Source organism: Nomascus leucogenys, chromosome 2, assembly GCF_006542625.1.
Source record: "Nomascus leucogenys isolate Asia chromosome 2, Asia_NLE_v1, whole genome shotgun sequence".
Lineage (NCBI taxonomy): Eukaryota > Metazoa > Chordata > Mammalia > Primates > Hylobatidae > Nomascus > Nomascus leucogenys.
In genome coordinates, this window is record NC_044382.1 from 85879771 (window position 1) to 85901310 (window position 21540).

General features: G+C 43.9%; 1 protein-coding gene, 1 long non-coding RNA gene and 1 other non-coding gene across 4 annotated transcripts in view; 1 reads left to right on the forward strand and 2 right to left on the reverse strand.

The window, feature by feature from the left end:
• Positions 1-7876: 7876 nt before the first annotated feature.
• ZBED3 (zinc finger BED-type containing 3) lies at positions 7877-18402 on the reverse strand. Its single transcript, XM_003261496.4, has 3 exons — positions 18268-18402; positions 9761-9900; positions 7877-9065 (listed from the first exon to the last, which is right to left on the reverse strand). Exon 3 carries the CDS (start codon positions 9046-9048, stop codon positions 8353-8355), a length of 696 nt encoding a protein of 231 aa, XP_003261544.1. The 5' UTR covers positions 9049-9065; positions 9761-9900; positions 18268-18402; the 3' UTR covers positions 7877-8352.
• On the reverse strand, positions 11612-11749 carry LOC115832042. The gene has a single exon (XR_004027518.1). It is a non-coding gene; the product is annotated as a small nucleolar RNA SNORA47 (small nucleolar RNA).
• A 191-nt stretch (positions 18403-18593) lies between the features above and the next one.
• Positions 18594-21540, forward strand: part of LOC115831541 — a 58065-nt gene continuing 55118 nt past the window's right edge. The window contains exon 1 of one of the 2 annotated variants that reach the window (XR_004027054.1): positions 18594-18776. This is a non-coding gene — a long non-coding RNA (uncharacterized LOC115831541). Of the gene's footprint in view, positions 18777-19221; positions 19639-21540 lie in introns of those variants that run through there. The other variant, XR_004027053.1, reaches the window with a different exon arrangement.

Here is a 21540-nt window from a genome sequence, read left to right on the forward strand (position 1 = left end):
AATCTTGAGAGTAGGTTGACCTCTTTGAGTTTGTTCAAATATTTATTGAGCACCCACCAAATGCTGTGCACATCTTGGAAGGCAAGAACCTTCTTCGTCTTATTCGCTGCTCTATCTTCAGCACCTAGCACAGGATTGGATGTTTGGGAGGTCCTCAATAAGCATTTCTTGGTGGAATGGATGGAATGCACATTTGGGTTGCGTCTGGCACTGTGCTAGGCCCTTAACATACATTCTTTATTCTGGACACCATTTTATGAATTAGAAAACTGAGGCTTAAGAGGTTTTTATTTTGCTCAAAGTCAAAAAGCCGGTGTGACAGAAGTGGCAGGGCTGAGGTTTCTATCTTGATTCTTTCCATCCCACAGGGATGATTAAGAGCACAGGCTTAAGAGTCTGACTGACCTGAGTTTAAATTAAAATTCTACCACTTCCAAGCTGAGTGACTTTTAAAAATTTATTTGAACCTCTCTACCCAGGTGTCTTCTATGGAGTTTGTAACTGCCCATCGGGTTTGCCTTGCCTGCTGCCCAGATAAAGCCTATTTTTCAAGACAGGGGAATTGCAATAGAGAAAGAATTTAATTCATGCAGAGCTGGCTAAGTGGGAGACGAGTTTTATTACTCAAATTGGTCTCCCAGAAAATGGAGACTGGGTTTTTTTTTTTTTTTTTTTTTTTTTTTTAAGGATAATTTGTCAGATGGGGGCTAGGATAGTGGGGAGTACTGATGGGTTTGGTCAGAGTTGAAATCATAGGGGGTCAAAGTGGGTTCTTCTTGCTGTCTTCTGTTCCTGGGTGAGCTAGGACTGGTTGAGCCAGATTATCAGTCTGGGTGGTTCCAGCTGGTGCATCAGAATGCAGGGTCTGAAAGATATCTCAACCACCAATCTTAGGTTTTACAATAGTTATTTTATCCCTAGGAGCAATTGGAGAGGTTCAAATCTTAGGGCCTCTGGTTGCATAATTTCTAATCTTTCGGCTAATTTGTTAGTCCTACAAAGGCAGTCTGGTCCCCAAGCAAGAAGGGGGTTTGTTTCAGGAAAGGGTTGTTATCATCTTTGTTTTAAAGTTAAAATATAAACTAAGTTCCTCTAAAAGTTAGTTTGGTCTTTGCCCAGGAATGAACAAGGACGGCATGGAGGTTAGAAGCAAGATGGAGTCAGTTAGGTCAAATCTCTTTCACTATCATAATTTTTGCAAAGGTGGTTTCGAGTTTTGGCGAAGATTAAATGAGATAAGGTTTGTGTGGCACTGAGCACACTGGTGCATAATAAGCCTCCAAATATTAGTGATTATTAGCATTGTTATTATCCATGCTAGCAATACCAAGGACATGGTTGTAGGAGTAGAATCCCAGAGTAGAGATGGTGGTTATTGAAGTCAGGTAGGATGAGGAATGAGGCTAGCAAGTAGTGGATGGGTCATCCTCATTCCACAAGGCAGTAGGAGATAGGTGTGGACGAGAAGACTGAGTCAGGAGCTGGCTTTCTAAGTGAATATTGGAGAATGAGGAGGAGATTGGTAGACAATAGTGAGAAAGGACAGAAGTTATTGTAGGTGACTCTCATCATCCTCAAAGGAGGAGGAATGGATTCTACATGACTTTGGAAATGGAGTCATCTGGAGGAATGATAGGGAGATCTAGCCGGGCAACTCTGGCTCTCAGTACTCCATGGAGCACAAGAGCTACAGGGAGAATTCCAAGAAGAAGTAGATTTCAGATCCCCATATGTAAAAATCTTTCAACAGCATACATTAATTCAGCAAATAGCCATGAAACACGTAGCATAGGCCAGGCACTGTTCTAGGCACTAGGGATACAACAGTGAATAAAACAGTCAAGGCTCCCTGCCGTCATGGAGCTTACATTTGTTTTTAGATAGGATTTGGCAGAATGTAAGAGCCAAGTAATACATGCAGGCCTTGATAGTTCCAGAGAGTATTAATCCAAAATAATTTCTGTTCATTCCAAAGTCTTAAAGCCAACATTTTAAAGCAAAAATTTGGGTGGAGTGTGTGATGTGGGAAGGATTTGGGGCTTTTTTCTTAATGTTTTCAGACTGTTTCTAAACCAGATCTATTTAGGGGAATCTTATAAACTGTGCTTTCAAAATCTTTTTAGTCATGTGTTTGAGAGTTCTGGGTATGTAGACAACAGACCTCATTGAGGCTGCAGCCCCTTGTTCAATTATGTATCTCCTCTACCTGAGAATAATAACTGCCTGCTCAGACATCTGGCTTCTATGGTTCTAAATCTGAGCACTAAGTACAGTCATGTATCACTTAACGATGGGGATATGTTCTGAGAAATGTCTCAGTGGTGATTTCTTCACTGTACAAACATCATAGAGGTACTGACACAAACCTAGATGGTACAGCCTACTATACACCTAGGCTATATGGTATACTGATTGCTCCTAGGCTACAAACCTGTACAGCATTCTGTGGTCTGAATACTGTAGGCAATTCTGACATAGTAAGTATTCGTATATCAAAACATATCTAAACATAGAAAAGGTATAGTAAAAATACAGTATGGTAATCTTACAGGACCACCATTGTATGTGTGGTATGTCATGGACTGAAAGGTTATGTGATGCATGACTCTACCAAAAAAAATGAAACTGCATTATGCAGTTCATAACTATACAAAAAAAATGCAACAGGAATCAGGTCACTGGAAACTGGAAGTGATGGAAAACATGTAAATCAAAAAGTTTTTGGAGGGTGAAGAGCAGACACAGACGGGAAAGTTAATGTGAATGGAGGCAAACAATGTCTGCCTGCTATGTAAGAATGTCATTTTTTTTTTTTTTTTGAGACAAGGTCTTCCTGTATTGCCCAGGCTAGAATGCAGTGGCATGGTCATAGCTCACTGCAGCCTCCACCTCCCAGGCTCAAGCGATCCTTCCACCTCAGCCTCCTGAATAGCTGGGATGACAAGTGTGTACTAGCACACCTGGCTAAAAATTTTAATTTTTTGTAGATACAGGGTCTCCCTCTGTTGCCTAGGCTGGTCTTCAACTCCTAGGCTCAAGCGATCTTCCCGCCTTGGCCCTCCCAGTGTGCTGGGATTACAGGCATGAACTACCATGCCCAGCCAAGAATGACTTTTGGAAATTCTTCCTTTAAAAAACTCACTCTTCATCCATGTTAAAATGCTATGGTATTTCATTGCCCAGCATGCAGAATACAGGGAGAAGCTGGTGGAATATTATCAAATGTATTTAAACACGTGACAACATTTTACTTAGCTTCCAATTACTAGTAGACTTCAGAGGGCGGAAGGTTGCCAGCTCATTCATCTGGTCATTACTTATCTTGACCAAAAGCCCATGAGAATATATACTGAAAGAATAAAGCTTTCATTACCATTTAATGTTTTTCCTTAAAGCCTCATTTTAATACTGTGAAACCAGATTTCAGAGAATGTCATAATTAAGATTTTCATAAAAGGAAACATTTAATACTATTTAAACATATAATGACTCCCAGTGCTACCTGAATTCATTCACATCATAAACCAACTAAAATGGGCTTTAATCTGTATGGTGACCATGCTGCCTTTACTTAACCTTAATATACCACTATCAAGACCAATTTATGAGCCACACTAAAATAATTATCATTGTTTTATTATAACTCACCTTATTAACCAGAAATGTTAATCTGGTTAATCATCTACCATATTCACCAGACTCTGAATAATTGGCAGTTCTTTTAAAAAATCAAATTTATCCTGGAAAGAGGAGTATTTGACAACTCAAGGATGTTTTAAAGAATGTGCTAGGGACTCATGGCCACTCTAAGAGAGGAGTTCCAGAAATGTTGAAGCATTTTGGGAATAACTGTATAGTCTTCCAGCTCTTCTACTTTGAAGAGAAGATGACTTAGATGGATAGATTTGTATATACATTTGGGATTCATCAGATTACTTTGTAGTCACAAGTCAGATTGAGTTTGGCAACTATTTGACAGAAAAATATTAAATAGTTCTATCGGAAAGAGAATGTCTTGGCAGATCTCTGAGGTTTGTGTGTAGGTGTTCTCAGGAATCCTCCCAGGGAACCTGCTCTTGTAGGTTGGGAATGATTTCAGGTGAGCAGCAGGAGCCCTCAAGGCCGAAATGCATTAAGTAGGTTGGAGTCAGATGATGCGCCACAGCCACCATCTCCTGACAGTGGACAGGTCACTCTCTGGGACCTATTTTCCTAATCTATCAAATGATGGAGTTGGACTGAATAAGGGCTGCATTTCTTTCTAGGATTTTCTGGAAATGGGGATTATATCGATGCTTTCGTTGGAGATTTTATTTTAACTAAGGATTCTGAATGCTGAAGGAGAGGAATTTTGTCTACAAACAAAATTTTTTATCATAAAAGTAATTCATACTTTGTGTAAAAAATTACAACAATGCAGAAGTGTATAAAGCAGAAAGTAAAAACCTCTTCCCTTAACTCAGCACTCAGGTTAATTGTTCTCTATCTCCTGAACAGGACATTCAGGCTCGCACTAGCCATCTTTGAGGGAGTAGTTAAGACTAAATCTTTTCCTATGTTTTAATGGTTCTTACAATTGGTGAGATAGAAGAGTAACATTTGTGGAAGTCTTTTTTTTCCTTCTAAAAAGGAAATTCAGATCATCTAGCCCAATTTATAAATCCATATGAAGAAGTTAAGTTCCAATACTTGAAAATAACTTATACTATTACTAAAGTAATATAAAAATTGCAAAAGACAAAAGAAAATACATTAAAATGTTAATAGTAGTTTTACATAGGTGACAGGATTTTGGGGTATTGTTTTTTCTGTTCTTCCTCGATTGAGGCAATACATTTTGTGTTACTTGTATAATAAAAAAGTAGATTTACATATCAGAATAGTTGGTTGATTGGCTTCAAACCAAACAGTCCAATAACTGATGCATTAAATCTTTATTGACTAAACAGCTTAAAAAATTATTACTGCTATTTCCTTTTATTTGTTGTTGTGAATTTTACTCAGAATTAGAGATAAATGATTAGTAATTACAGGAAAACTAACTTGTAAAAATCTTAAAGACATTGAATGGGTTAATGTACTGAGCAGCTACAGAATGCAAGGCACTGTGGGAGTAGGGTGAGTATACTCCCCCCAAGCGCTCAGGGTCAGGCAGGGGAGGTGAGATAAAAACCCATAGCCATACATTAGCTGGCCTGTCCTGAGGGTTGTGAGACACAAAATGCTAGGAGACGAGAGCCGTAAGAAATGTCTTGATGTGAGGAGAAATCAAGGAAAGCATGGTTTTAGAACATGGGTGGGATGTTTTTTGTACCGAGACTGAAGAGGCTTTTTAAAGTGGAGGGAAGGCAAACTGAGGCATAGAGATGCCAATACCAGGTCTTGTCAGGAAGAACAGAGTCCAATTTGGCTGCAGCATAGGGCATATGTAGGGGAGGGGATAAGACTGGCACGGGGGCAGAGGGGGACTTGAATGTCAGGTGACAGAGTCAAAGCTTGCACTCTAATAAGTAGGTGACTGATAGGTGATCTTGGGGGCTTTTGAGCAGGAAGAGTGATATAATCAATATTGGCTTAGGACAATCCCTTTGGCTTTGGCGAAATTGTGACTCAGGTAAGGGACAGTTGGGGGAGACAAGGATGGGAAGATGCATGATAAATGGGCCCTGAGCTTGGCAGGCATCAGGAAGGCAGTGCAATATTTTGTAGAAATAGACTTAGCAGAGCAGGTGCCCAGCATTCAGCGAGACCGCAGTTCAAACCCCATACAGATTCTTAGCCACTGTATGACTTGAAGGTGTTATTAACTCCCCTGAACCTGTCTCATCTACAAAATGGGCATAGTAGCACCTATGTCATAGGGTTGCTTCATGGCAGGTAATTATTCTTGTAAAGCATTTAGCACAGCTCTGACGACACATGGTGAATGCTCAGTAAATATTAATGTCACTAATTCCAGTCAATTCCATTAACTGGAATTAATTAGTTGGAGTTAGGAAGGAAACAGGTGTCAGCTGGGTCGACTGAAGGAAGCAGAGATCTCAGGAAGCAGTACATGGTGGTACAGTGGGAGCATGGCATCTGTGGGGGAGACTGTCTGCGGTGGGATCCCACCTCTATTGCCAGCCAGCTGTGATCTTATACAGGATACTTAACCCCTTTCTAGCTCAGTTTCTTTAGCTGTAAAGCTAGCGCAGTGTTACCATGGAGCTGGTATGTGAGAGTAAAGTGAGATAATGAATGCATGTTAAGTGTGTAGTACGTGCCTGATACATTATTAGTGCCCAGTAAATGTTAGTTATCAGGTGAGGGGTGGGATGTGGGGTTGAATAGATTTGCCTCTTCCACTCATAGAGGCAGGATGTGCAAGGATGGGTGGAGACATGCAGCAAGGGATTGGGCATCAAGGTTTTCTCCAGGCCCAGGGAGAACACTCGGCCTGGAGATATTCAGCAGTCCCTGGCCCAGAGGAGATTACAGCTCTGCAGGGAGATGAGCCACGAGTGGAGTGTAGACATAGGCCTAAGGAAGCAATCAGACACTTCCAGAATAGAGGACATTTGCTAAGACAGCTGGCCTGGATGCTTCAAAAAGTATCATGGGAAAATATGTCGGGGTTGTTCTAGATTAAAAGTGACTAGAGTTGAAACCAAAGAATATATGAACCTTGATGGGACCTGGTTGTGTTTTTTTTTTTTTAAAGACAAACATTCTGGAGACAATTGTTGAATACTGATTAAGGGCTCTGTATTAGAGGCTATAAAGAAGTTACTGTTTATATTTTTAGGCATGATAATCTTATTGTAATCATGTGGAACAGTGTCTTTGCTCTTAGGAACTCTGTGGTAATACTCAGGGCTGAAATGTCATTATATGTACACATGCATGGGGTGGAGAGAATAGTAAATCTGGCAAAATGTTAACAACTATTCAATCCAAGTGGAGAGTATGTATCTGAGTATTCATTGTGCTAGCCTTTCAACTTTTTCTGGATGTGTGGAATTTTTCAATATGAAAAAATGAGAAAAAAAAGAGGCCTATGGAAAAACTGGGAACCAGTACGCAACAGGAAAAGGAATTATTTGAAGGAAAAACAGGATCCACCTACCAAGAGAGCAATTTCAAGGGAGAGATTAAGCAAAATGAAGGCTGCAAATAGATCATATTTGGTCACTGAGAGATTGTGGCAGCTTGGAAATAGTCCAGTGAAGCACAGAAAACTGACATGCACCCTAGAACTTAAAGTATAAAATATATATATATATATATATATATATATATAAAAGAAAGAAAACTGACCCAGAGTGAAGGAGTAAAAACTGGGGAGGAAGGATAGGCAGCCAGGACCTGTTGGCCCTTCTGGGTTAAGTCTTTCTTTTCAGTAAGAAAGGGAGACTGCGCATTGCTGAGGAAGAGCCTGGGGGAAAGGGAGGGACTGAGACGGCGAAAGGGGGAATACTGCAGGAGGAAAGACCCAGTAAACGTGGGAGAGGAATGCGATGGAAAATGACAGGAAGATGTGGCCTTAAGCGGAGGGATGCTTTCCCCTTCAGCCCAGAGGTGAGGACTGTGACGACATGTGGGGAAGAAACCCTCTTCCTAGTGACAAGGAGATGAGGTGATGTCTTGCTAAGGTGGCAGATGTGAGGCCCGAAAGTGGACATATGTGCCACACTTGTCATTAGGTCTGAAGCAAGGGAAGGATGGCCGTGAGGAGACAGAGTGCACCTGGTATTGGTTGAATATGGGCAGTAAAAAAGCGGGCTCTGGGACTGCCCTGATGAGGGCTAGCGATGACGCGGGTCTACAGCAGTCATGGAAACTAGAGGGGACGTCCCCCCGCCCCACCCTTCAGAACTTGGTGTTGGGCGGATTATGCATTAGGAACTCTTTTTTGTGGGTAAAAAGCTTCCTCATTTCCACGCACCCTCCACCTTGGGCTGCTGGGTGTATAGGCACATGGTGTGAAAAGTGTTTGGTATGGAATGAAGCTCTATCCTTTCAAAGTCACCAGGTTCGGGTTCCCAGCCCTAAGTGGCCATGGCACTGGGTGGTCTGGGTTCACGGGGCTCCTGGAGCTCTCGGGTGTCCCGTGTGCCACCCCATTCTTTGCATGCATGCCCATGAAAGGCCGCCCAGGCACCCCAGGTGACCCCATGGAAGTGACTTTTGGTTCTGCTCTGGCTTCGAAGTGCTTCTCAAGCTGAAGCCTTAGGGTGTCGAAGACCCTACAGTGAGCTGGAGCTTCCGAGTGAGTAGGGGCTGCGGGCCTGGCTTCGGTCCCAGCGGGGGCTGAAGGCATTGGCATTTGACGGAGAACCGCTGGTCTGGGGTGGGGAAGTGGCTACACCCCTACAGGAGGACCTTTGTGATGACGCAGCCGTCCCTGTTACCCTCGGGGTCGTCCTTGAGCGGCGGCAAAGTGGGGACCCAGCCCAGGGCGCCCTCACGGCGGCTCACCTCCCGCAGCCGCGCCTGCAGCGCCTCCCGCTCGGCCTGCAGCTCCCGGCGCGCCTGTGCCGCGGCGCGCTCCTCCTCCTGCAGCGCCCTCCGCCTCCGCTCCAGGGCGCGCTCACCCTGCTCCACGGCCGCCTCGCGCCGCTCCAGCTCCCGCTCCCGCCGGCTGCCGCGCACGGCCAGCGCGCCCATCTGTTCCAGCAGGCGCGCCCAGTCGCCCTCGGGGGCCGCAGCGGGGCCGGGCGGCGGCGGGCAGGGCCCGGCAGGTGGCGAGCGCCGGGCGCCGCTGCTCTCCAGCTCCCGCCGGTGCGCGCTCCTCAGGTGCCTCCACAGCGCCGAGGTCCCCGCATGGAAGCCCGGGCCGCGGCCCACCTGCTCCCCGCACAGACGGCAGGTGGCCCAGTGGCCCGACGGATGCCCGGGGCGCCCCGGGGCCAGGTGAAAGTAGCCCCAGGCCTCGGAGTACGGCGCCCCCAGGCGGCCGGGAGGCGTCGGCGCCGGCCCCAGTCCCGGACACTGACCGCCCCGCGCCGCCACGTCGTCCAGCCCGCGGGCCTCGTCCATGGTGCAGGCCGACTCGCCACTCCTCATTCTTCGGCGCCCGCACGCTTGGGAGCAGGGGAAGAATAATAATGAATGTTAGGATCACGCACACAGCTCCTAGACTACAGTTAGCCTAAGAAACCATGCCGCTCTCTATTTTCTTACCGATAAAAATCCTGTAGTGTGGGTAGATTGTCTGTTTCTAATTAATCTTCAGTATTAAGTGTTGATTCCTCAGAAAAAACTGTTAAAAATGTCTAGCCCTTCCTATACTAGGAATCCTCTTTGAAATCAAGTGGGTCCCCAGTCAACAAGTATTTATACTAATAGCGGGAGGCTAAGCTGCTTGAACGGAAAGAACTAGCTAACTCCGTGCTGTGTTTGTATTAGCTTTAACTAGTCTCTGCTTTCTTAACAATAACAACAACAACAACAATAAAAAAGGTACTGTCTTCAGAATAACAGCGAGGCTCCCTTATGCAGGCTTCTCTGGGTGCTGCACAGCACACTTCAGCAATGACCAGTAAAGAAAGCTTTGGGAATGAAAATTTTGTTTCTTAAACTTGAGGAGTGGAAGAGCCAGTGGTGAACAGCCTTTTAAAAAGCTTGCAAAGACTGTATGTTTTTCAAGATAAAAATATGTTTTTGTGACTATAAAAACAATCTACTTGTGAGAAAATCGGCAGTACTGAAAGCAATGCTTTTAAGATATGCACATTTAGGAAATAGCAATATCCAAAGCAGCATTCTAAATTTTTACCTTTAAATTAGACAGTGGGTCATTTCCCAAGGATTCTGGGGTCCCTGTCATTGCCTCAGGGTTTCCAACCATCTCAGGTTCCAGGGGTAGAAACAATGCATGCAACACGATTCCTGAGTTCTGAAGAACCATCAGCAGTGCTAGGAGTAAATTCAGAGGACAGGCAGGCCAGTGAAAGAAATGCATTCAAACCACCTTAAAGATAGATACTAGAAATACTGAGCAGCGCCATGGCCTCGTTCACTTTTTCTAACCCTTTCATAGATACCCAAGGCCTAAAACAAACAAAATTAGTTTTCTTTATTGTTTGTGCTAACTAAAAGATCCCCTCTACATATTTGCAAGATACAAAGTTTGCTCAATACTTTTAATTAAGGAAGAAAAAGAAATAAAAGTAATAATGTCTTGCTTTGTTCAACACAAAATCTGTTAAAAGGATCCAAACATAATGCAATGACTGTCATTGCAGTCTTTTTTATTAGGAAACTAATTCACTACTGTAATAACCTATTAAAGAAAAGGGAATACAGAAAAAGGTGAAGTTTATTCTTTAGGAAATAAGTTCACAAAGGACCAAATGTGTGATTCTAGATAAATTTGCTTTGAAAGTTGAAAAACAATGAGAAGAACACACATGACAGACTTCTGAGCTCTTCTGAGAACTTAGGGAGAAAATCAAGGGCAAGGTGAGACCCAGGCACAGTGAGATCAGTGCTGCTCATACTGTCAGATTTTGAACCAGCAGCCGTGGAGACGACAAAGCTCCAGAATCTTTCTTGTTAAACACAACTGGGAAAAACTGAAGACAAAGATGAGAATAGGAAAAATAAGCTGCTATAGTTACAGTAGCATTTAGTGTAAACTATGAATTCAGTTACTAATAGTCTTGTTACAGATGCACTGTACTTTTCTAAACCTAAGTATTCTTTTTCCCACCAAGCAAGTCCACTCCGGGTCAGGTATGACATTTAACATATCATTTTTAAAAAAAGATAACAAATATACCAGAATCATCAAAAAAGATAAGTACCATGCGTCTTCTAACAAAGAAATGGCTATTTACATGTCTTCTGATACACAGGCATTGATTTAAATACGGTCACTCATGATAAAGACCAATTAGCATAAAAAATCTTTAGAAATTAAAGGCTACATTTTCCCCCCAAGAGATTTATTACATTGCTAAAGTCTCAAAAGTGGGGGAAAGTAGGATGAGGAGTTACAGACTACCTTCAAGAATAGTATTTTTATGGCCAGTAAATATTATGGTTATATAACATTATGGTTGCTAAACAGAGTAAGAGTTAAGTGTTATAAACATTTTTAATTATCTAACTTTACCTAGAATTTTTCCTATACTTTTTTCTTTTTTAAAATTTCTATTTCCTTCTATATTGAATCTGATCTTCCCTGAGGTCCTTTTTTATTACTGGACAAACACAAAAGTGGAGAGACTATTATAATGAATCTTTATGACTAATTTATTTTATAAATTAAAAGGGATGTAAACGTTTCCTATAACATCAAGAGTATTGCTTTGCATTCTGATATGCTTTCTTGAGCTAAAGCTTGGAAACTGCACATAAACCCGCAGATTCTCTTACTTGTGCCAAAGTCTGACAGTCATCCTTACTGATGTGCCCCTAATAGTGCCAGAGGTGACCGATTACTGTCATGCTTTTTACCTCTCTGGTTTTCTTTAAAAACTGGAATGCCCAGAGGGAGTGTTGCACAGGTGAATGCCATCTGTTAGGAGTTAAAGTGGGCACGAGGGTGAGAAGCACTGACTTTGACGTCTTAATCCTTTTGACCTAGTGGAAGCCTCACCTGAGCCAGGGACAAGCCGCATCACAAATGTCGGCCAGCACAGCACTGCCCCTCCAAGGGTGGCAAGGGGACATCCTCTGCCTGGGCAGCCCTTCGATTTTGGAGGTCTTAACCAGTGGAAGGCAGCATGGGGCAGAACTGCCTCACCTTCTCAGTCCTCCACATCATGCGGCTGTATTCTAGCTCAATACAATCCTCAGTCTCAGTATCTACTGAGTGACCAGCAGTCTATGGCCACCAGCTGTAACAGCCTGGTTAGCTGAGCAAACTATCACAAGGACAGAAAACCAAACACCGCATGTTCTCACTCATAGGTGGGAATTGAGCAATGAGAACACGTGGACACAGGGTGGGGAACATCACACACTGGTGCCTGTCGTGGGGTGGTGTGGGAGGGATAGCATTAGGAGATATACCTAATGTAAATGATGAGTTAACGGGTGCAGCACACCAACATGGCACATGGATACATATGTAACAAACCTGCACGTTGTGCACATGTACCCTAGAACTTAAAGTATAATAAAAAAACAAAAACCAAAAAACGTGAGTGCATTTCAGCTGCCCCTGCAATGTGGAGGGGGAGAAACCTCTTCAGACACTTCAGCCACAACCATAACACACAAAGAGCTCTTCAAACACAGTAAGAAGACAAAGAGCCCGACAGAAAAACAGACGAGAAATATGAGTAGGCAAATGACCTAACAAATGACCTAACGGCAAACTTCAATGGCCAGGAAATTTATGAAAAGGTGCACAACATCACTTATATTCACGGAAATGCTATTAAAGTAGCAATAAGGTATCATTTTACATCCATCACACCAAGAAACATTAAGAGGTCTAACAGCCAAAGTTACAAGGGAGGTAGAGAAAAGGCACACTCCTCAATTACTAGTGAAGATGGGATGGATTTTAGGAAAGCATTCTGGCCATTTCTTTTCTTTCTTTTTTTTTTTTCTTTTTTTTAAGACAGGGTCTTGCTCTGTCACCCAGGCTGGAGTGCAGTGGCACAATCATGGCTCACTGCAACCTCTGCTTCCCGGGCTCAAGAAGATCGTCCCACCTCAGCCTCCAAAGTAGCTGGGACTACAGGTGCATGCCACCATGCTTGGCTAATTTTTGTATTTTTTTGTAGAGACAGGGTCTATGTTGCCCAGGCTGGTCTTTCTTGAACTCCTGGGCTCGAGTGATCCACCTGCCTTGGCCTCCCAAAGTGCTGGGATTACAGTTGTAGCATACCCGATGAGAATGCATGTCATTAATTCTGTGGTTAGCTAATAAGAAGAAAATGAAAAGTAAGAGCTCCCTCAATTTTTCCTTGAACATTTTTTAAAAACTAACACAAAGGTGCCAATGAATTTGAGTATTTTGCTTACATCCATCCACTCCATCCAACTCTCATTCAAATGCTCATTGTGCACCTGCTAAGGTCAGGTGCGTGCTTTCTGCCAAGCATTCCAAGAGGAATGTCACATAGTCTCTGCCCTCAGGAAGCGTACCATCTGGTGGGGAAAGAGATGCTTCCAACAATTCTGATACCTGTGTGATAGGGCCAGCTGCAATCTCTATATTAATTAAAAATAGAGGCTGGGCTCGGTGGCTTACGCCTGTAATCCCAACACTTTGGGAGGCCCAAGCAGGTGGATCACCTGAGGTCAGGAGTTCGAGACCAGCTTCGCCAACATGGTGAAACCCTGTCTCTACTAAAAATACAAAAATCAGCTGGGCATGGTTGTGGGTGCCTATAATCCCAGCTACTCAGGAGGCTGAGGCAGGAGAATGGCTTGAACCTGGGAGGTGGAGATTGCAGTGCGCCGAGATAGCACCATTGCATTCCAGCCTGGGTGACAAGAGCGAAACTCTGTATCGAAAAAAAAAAAAAAGAGAGATAACCTGAGATTCTACTCCTGGGGATCTCTTCTATAGAACTAACAGCGCCAATAAACATAGTCTTGTGTCAGGATGTTCATTACAGAATCATGTAGAATGACAAGAAACTGGAAGCAAGGGAATGCCCACCACCAGGAAAATGGCTGAGTATATAACCTATGTTCATACCAGGGAGTACTATACAGCCATCAAAGAGGAATAGGATGAAGTTCCGTTCAATGTCTTACAAGGATATCTGGAGGAACTGTTCAGGGAGAAAAGAGTGATGCAGAAGAGTGTATAATATGACCCCACTATTATTAAGTAATATACATATCTGTATAGGTGATATATAGCTATAGATGAAGAAAAATAAGGAGATACTATGGTTGAGGCAATGGTAACTGATGTGAAAGGAGGGAGAAGGGGAAGAGGTAAACACAAAAGTAAAAGCAATGAGGTGCTAAGAAAGCATGCATGTGATCACGTGTATACATTTAGGGAAAGTGCGTATATCACAGGATCTCTACATAAATAAAAAATAATTTTATAAAACAACCCTTGGGGCTGGGTGTGGTGGCTCATAGCTGTAATCCCAGCCCTTTGGGAGGCCAAGGCAGGTGGATCACCTGAGGTCAGGAGTTCAAGACCAGCCTGGCCAACATAGTGAAACCCTGTCTCTACTAAAAATACAAAAAATTAGCTGGGTGTGGTGGCGGGTGCCTGTAGTCCCAGCTACTCGGGAGGCTGAGGCAGGAGAATCGCTTGAACCCCAGAGGCGGAGGCTGCAGTGAGCCGAGATTGCATGATTGTACTCCAGCCTGGGTAACAAGAGCGAAACTCCATCTCAGAAAAACAAAAACAAAAAAAGCAAAACAACCCTTGGCTCCTCAGGCATGTGAGCTCAGGCAGGGCCAGCAAAGGCTTAACTGTGGAGGCTGGTGGGACAGTCCCATGGGGAAGCCCACTGCTGCACTGCTTGGAGGAGGAAACCCAGCATGTGAGGCTACTCATTGTCACATGGTTTGCTGTGCTCTGCAGAAGGAGATTCTGTATTCACACCCAGGATGTCATGGAAGAGGAGCTCATCCCATTCATCTCCCTGGCACAGGGTAGACACTTGGGGGATGCTGCATTAAATGAAATGAACCTGACTCTGTTTCTTTAGCCCCAGCCGACCGAGTCTCAATCTTCCCATCTGTCAAGAGAAATAATAAGATTATTTGCCTCTAAGCAGGTGGCTGAGATCAGATAGTGCAAATGATGTCACTGTTGGACTCTCCGGTGTTATATAAATTCAAGACATGAACAATAAAGAAACTACCGATATTTACTGCTCAGACATGCCCACGTTAAGATTTTAGTGGCTAAAAGGCAGTTGTTTTTCCATCTGGCATTATGTTATTCAATAGAGTAAGTAGTCTAAGTTGGAGGAATCCCCTTGGGAATTGAGTACAAAGAGCAAATAAAAAAGACTAACAGATCCAAGACCCTTACCCCTTAAATTTATTTTCACTTCCTAAATTGAACTTCATGCAAAATAGGTTATTTATCACTAAGGTAAAATAAGATAATGGGGAGGTTTAATTAGCCAAAGCCCTGTGATACGCAGTTCTTCCTTATCAAATACCCAATGAGAATGCATATCATTAATTCTATGGTTAGCTAATAAGAAAATGAAAAGAGCTCCCTTAATTTTTCCTTGAAAATTTTTTTAAACTAACACAAAGATGCCAATGAATGTATTTTGCTTACATCCATTCATTCCATCCAACTCTCATTCAAATACTCATTGTGCACCTGCTAAGGTCAGGTGCGTGCTTTTTGCCAAGCATTCCAAGAGGAACGTCACATAGTCTCCGCCCTCAGGAAGCGTACTGTCTAGTTGGGAAAGAGATGCTTCCAGCAGTAATTCTGATACCTGTGTGATATGGTTTGGCTGTGTCCCCACCCAAATCTCATCTTGAATCGTACTCCCATAATTCCCACGTGTTGTGGGATGGAACTGGTGAGAGATAATTGAATCATGGGCGCGGTTTCTCCCATACTGTTCTCGTGCTAGTGAATAAATCTCACGAGATCTGATGGTTTTATAAACGAGAAGCCCTTTTCACTTGACCCTCATTCTATCTCATGCCGCAGCCAGGTAAGAAGTGCCTTTCGCCTTCCGCCATGACTGTTAGGCCTCCCTAGCCACGTGGAACTTCAAGTCCATTAAACCTGTTTCTTTTATAAATTGCCCCGTCTTGGGTATGTCTTTATCAGCAGCGCGAAAACAGACTACTAACACACTGTGGTAAAGGTGAAATCAGTGCTCGCTCCTTCGGGTGAATTCCATCACATAATCTCCACTGGGGAAGGGGTGGGCGTGGGCAGCTCCTGGGAGCTGAAGTCTTAGGGGCCCTAACACAAAGGTTCATGCAGTTCAGCATCCCTTCCCCTCGCATGCCCCACAGGGCACAAACGCATTGTTGTCCATCACAAAAACACATTACCCTTAGTACTCGACTCTAATAAAGTCCCAGTTCCTCAGTTGTATAACGAGGCTTCCAAGCTCCTATTTTAAAAGAAAGTTTCTTGAAGCTAAATAAAAGCACTGCTAACATGAAATTAACAGTGGAAATTTCTGAGTGTAATTTCAGGGTGAAAAAAACTGAAAAGACAAATGTAGATTTTAGATATTTCAAGGAAGGAGAGAGAGTAGTGTTGCTGGTACCATGCCTCTGTACTTGCTATAGCTGAGTTTCATTTGAGTATCCATTATTTGGAAGGAGTTCTTAAATCTAAGCCTGTGGAAGACAATAAATTCACATTAATTATCTCTCCATTTGACTCAATTTCTGAAGAAGTTCGATCCTTCTGATAAACTATCAGATTAAATCCCAGATTCCTCAGTATGATGTCCCTGAATACCAATATAAAGAATAAAGTAAGAGATCAAAACCTGGATGAATAATCTGTATAAATATGGGCATATTCACAAGGTATGACTATAATATTGAGACTCATCCTATAAAGCACCTACAAAAGTTAATTGTATTATTTTATACTTATGCTTGTGCACATAAAAAATATTTGGCAGGCTAAAGGCCAAAGAACCCGGCACTGTTCTCAAAAGGACAAAGCAGATTAATTACTCCTCTATTTGTCCTTCCATACTCAAGGCTACTCACTGTAGTTGGGTTAACCAGGCAGAGTTTAAACCAATATATGTTGGTTGAGCCTGGACTTTAGATGAGAAATTCACACTAATGTGAAATTCACACAGACATATGTGGAAACACTAAAAACATTTTCTTTTACTTCATCCACCAGTGACTTTAATGAAAGCAGAGCATAATAATTAATACAAGTAATTAAAGTTGACAACTGAGGTGTCAAGAAAACCACAGTTCATCTGTTATCCGTCCATCTCTGTTGAAATATTAGTTTACTGCCATATATTAATCTATTTATAAACAGATCCCGACAATTAGAAAAATTAGTCTGGAATCACCAGGCTGAAGGCTTAGCTGAAGTTAAAAGACAAGTAAAAATGCCTCCAAACTGTAAAACCTGAGTTGGGGAATAAATGGTAAAATGTGTAAAAATTTAGAAAAAGGTTATATGTGGACTGTAAAAAATACACTGGACTCACAGGTAATTATGTGGTCAATCAGAGATGTTTCCTAAATGGCATAAGCCAAACTCTTAGATATTTCTACCATTAGCTAAAAGGCAGAGAAGCACTCTCTCTCTCTATTAATGCACTTTTAAAAATGAAAATTGTGAAGTGTTCTGCCCTTAAAGTGGACTTTTATTTCAGGCCTGCATTACTTTGCTTAATAGATATGGTCCTAAAGATTAACGTGGTGATCCATTTTATCTTGTAAAAATGCATAATTTAATCTGAGTTATAGGAATTTAAAGCTGCCCTACTTTGAAGGCCTTTGTGACTCAAAGATTTTTTTAATTTAATTTTTAAATTGAGAATTACCTGGCTTGGGCTTTTGGTCTTTTTAGAATATGTATTGCTGTCTACTTTTTTTTTATTCTTGGCTGCCTCAAGCTATTCTTGCCTCCAAAAGGTGTCATCATATGAATAAAAACAGCAGAAAATAATTACCCTAATTAGGTCAATGTATTAAGCTGTTTCTACAACAGTTTCTCTTAAACACCTTATCTTTGTAGTCTTGGCTAATTAGAAATTCGACTAGTGGTAAGTATTTATTTTTTTCCTTCAAGGGGGTTTTTGCTTTGCCAAGCCTCGGACATTTGGTTAGTGCAAGAAATCACAGAAACTGCTCCAGCGGACTCCGAAAGGAGCGGAAAATTCTTTTGTTTGGGGGCCATGAGGGGTGGGGGAGGGGTGGGGATTCTGGTGTAAGCTTTTGGCTTGCATTCGCTTTCTCCCTCCGAAAGTGGGCGACATCAAGTAAGTCCCAATTACAGAAAGAACCCACTGCAGGGCGCCCAGCCACTTGCCCAGTGAAAAGACTGTAATCAGACAACTTTAATAAAGGGAGAGCAGGAGAGTGGCGACGAATTTCCACATTCCGAACAAGCTTGTCGAAAGGGGAGTGTAGGGAAGGAGCAAGAATGAGGCACTGGAAGACGGTGAGCGGGGCCTTGCCACAGAATCCCGGGCCCACCTGCTTTCTCACAGTCGCGACAGCCGGCCCGGAGAAGGGCAGCCCAGAGAAGGGCACGCCCCGCGCGGGTGCCAGGGAGGCCGGCGGGGGCGTCCGCGGTCGCTACTCACCTGCGCTCCCCGCTGCCCGGCCCGGCCCGGCCCGCCTCGCCCACCGAGTCTGGAAGCCCACACTCACCCCTTTACCCGCGAAACGCGGCCGGAGCCTGCGGCGGGTCGGGAGTCCGGGATGGTAGATCCCCCTCCAGGCGCCTCGCTGACATTTTGTCCCGGACGGAAAACCTCCGCGCGTGCCCCTTAAAGACACAGCGCTCCATTCACAGGTCTGCGGGGAAAGGGGGGCCGTCACGTGTGGCCTTCACCCGAAAGCGGTAGGGGAGTCGCTCTGAAACCGCCAAGGATCGCGAGCGACAGACTTGTGTTGGCCAGGGTTTTAAGATGACGCAATAGCTGAGTGTGGTTGAAATGTAACTATTGTTTTACAACTTTGCATTAACCTTCCAAGACCTGGATTCCCGGGCCTGTGTCTCAGAGCGCGGTTTGCATCCTTGCAGGCTGTAGGCGCATGATGTCACAAGTTATTGGAAGAAATCCCTCCAACCTAGGTTGGGACAGATGAAGGCGGCGCTTATTGGTGTTCACCAAAACACCAGCATGGTGTACCAGCTTTGGCTAGATTATGCTCAGGTAACGAACAACCCCTGCAACTCAGTGGCTTTAAGGTCCATTTCTTAAGCGAATTACTGTGGCTGCAGGGAGCTTTGGCAGTACTCCACCAGTTTCTTCACTCCAGGCTCCAGGCTGAAAGGTCAACTTTTCTGGGCCATGCTCCCTGCTGCGCTGGTAAACCAACTTTGAGGGAGAAGGGGGAAGTCCAGATTTGTAGTGTTTGCTATTTCTATGATGTAAATACTCCCACCATGGCCGATTTCAAGCTACAAACAGTCCAACAAGTGGCTTGCCAAGTTCCTGGAAATTTAACAATTAGCTCTTGTACAAGACTGGCACAAGGTGCTTTTCAAACTCACATTCCGCATGCTTCAGTTCTGCTCACGTTCTTTTGGTCAAAGCTTGCTGTCAGTGGGTGGGGAAGTGTACCCCTCTCTTAAGGAAGCCTTGCAAGTCATGTGACAATGAAACGGGAGAGTTCCCTGATTCCCTCCTGGCCCCCCGTCCTCCCGCTGCCCTTTGCAGGACATGCAACAGCGGTGTGGCTCGTGTGTTCGGTCTCCGCCCTGCTGAAATCCCTTATGGGAGGTGGAGCATGCAGACGGACGGGTGCAGGAGCCAGGGTGCAAAAGCTGGGGCGCTGGGCTTCCAGCCCCACGGCAGTGTCCAGGAGCAGGATCCTGTGATTCCCAGAGCCCAAATGGGCGTGTGTTACAGTGTGCTCTTTTAGCCTTACCATCAGCTGACGGCTTAAGTGTTAACCAGCTCAATAGCCCCTCTGCCTTTTTGCAAGCGCAGAGGGTCAGTGTGACAGCTTTCTGTATCTCAGCTCTTGTCTCACCTCCCAGAAGAATCAGGTCACACATGGACTTAAAGGATGGTGAATGCCGGGGTGGGGGCGGGGGTAGAGGAGTTGGGGGAAGGTTGGGGGTGTTTATTAGGTGGTAGGGGTGGCACTCAGTAGGATGGATGGGGAGCTGGAAAGGGGATGGAGTAGGAAGATGATCTTCCCCTGGAGTTTGACCGTCCAGCGGTGGATTCTCTGACTGTCCCCAGCTGAACTCCTCCCAACATTCTTTCTCTTTTCTCTTTATCTGCGGCTCTTCTGCTCTTCTGTTCATCTGCTCATCTTTTGCTGCTGGAGCCTGGTGTGTGGAGTTTATATGGATACAGGATAGGGGGTCATGGAGGGCCAAAAGGTAACTTTTGGGCACAAAAAGAGAGGAATGCCTCTCTTCATTTAGGGCCATGGGTTTCCAGGCTTGAGGGTGGGGCCTTTGCCAGGGAACTGCCTTATTCTACCCAGTAGTTCCCTGTCTTCTGTCCCTATCAACAGTGAGTGAGCTGAATAATACCCTTAAAAGAAGAACAAGAAATACCTGGGTACAATAATACAATCCACCATTCTAATAATGGTTTCGGAAGAAGAAACTGGCTGGGTGTCTTCAAAGGCAGAGGTCCCCAACCCCGGGCCATGAACCAGTACCCTTTGTACCCTGTTAGGAACCTGGCAGCACAGCAGGAGTTGAGTAAGGGGCAAGCAAATGAGGGAAGCTTCATCTGTATTTACATCCGCTCCCCATGACTAGCATTGCTGCCTGAGCTCCACCTCCTGTCACATCAGCTGGGGCATTAGATTCTCATAGGAGTGCAATTGTGAACTGTGCGCATTCAAGGGATCTAGGTTGTGTGCCCCTTATGAGAATCTAATGCCTGATGATCTGTCACTGTCTCCTGTCACCCCTAGATGGGCCTGTCTAATTGCAGGAAAACAAACTCAGGGATTCCCACTGATTCTACATTATGGTGAGTTGTATAATTATTTCATTATATATTACAATTATATATTACAATGTAATAATAATAAAAATAAAGTGCACAATAAATATGATGCGCTTGAATCATCCCAAACCCATTCCCCACCCCTGTCCATGGAAAAACTGTCTTCCACGAAACCAGTCCCTGGTGCCAAAAAGGTTGGGGATTGCTGTTCAAAGGGATAATTTTGCAATGTGAAGGCCAACTATTAGGTTACTACTTTTCTTCTGGCCCAAAGGACACTTACAGCTACAGACATCTGATACAAAGAAAAGTAATGAGTACACTGTTGGTGGGAATGTATATCCATACACCCATTATGGGAAACAGTATGGAGGCTTCTCAGAAAACTAAAGATAGAACAATCATATGATCCATCAATTCCACCACTGGTTATTTATCCAAAGGAAAGGAAATCAATGTATCAAAGGGATTCTTGTATCCCTGTTTATAGCCACACTATTCACAATAGCCAAGATATGAAATCAAAGTCTATCAACAGATCAGTAAAGAAAATGTGATATATATACACAATGGAAGACTATTCAGCCACAAAAAAGAATGAAATCGTGTCATTTGCAGCAACATGCAGGGAACTAGAGGCCGTCTTGTTAAGTGAAATAAATCAGACACAGAAAGGCAAAAATCACATGTTCACACTCATATGTGGGAGCTAAAGAAGTTGATCTCGTGGAGGTAGAGAGCAGAAGGGTGTAGAGGTGGGGAGTGAAGACAGGCTTGTGAATGGGTACAAGCAAACAGATAAGATGGAATAAGTTCTAGTTTTTGATAACACGGAAGGGTGACTGTATTTCCAAAGAGAAGATTTTTTTCCTTTTTTTCTTTTTCTTTTTCTTTTTTTTTTTTTTTGGGGACGGAGTCTCGCTCTGTCACCCAGGCTGGAGTGCAGTGGCCCGATCTCGGCTCACTGCAAGCTCCGCCTGCCGGGAGCATGTGTGGAGCT

Excerpts from the sequence above, each read along its gene's own strand:
- ZBED3 (XM_003261496.4), bottom strand. The coding sequence starts at position 9,048 with ATGAGGAGTGGCGAGTCGGCCTGCACCATGGACGAGGCCCGCGGGCTG.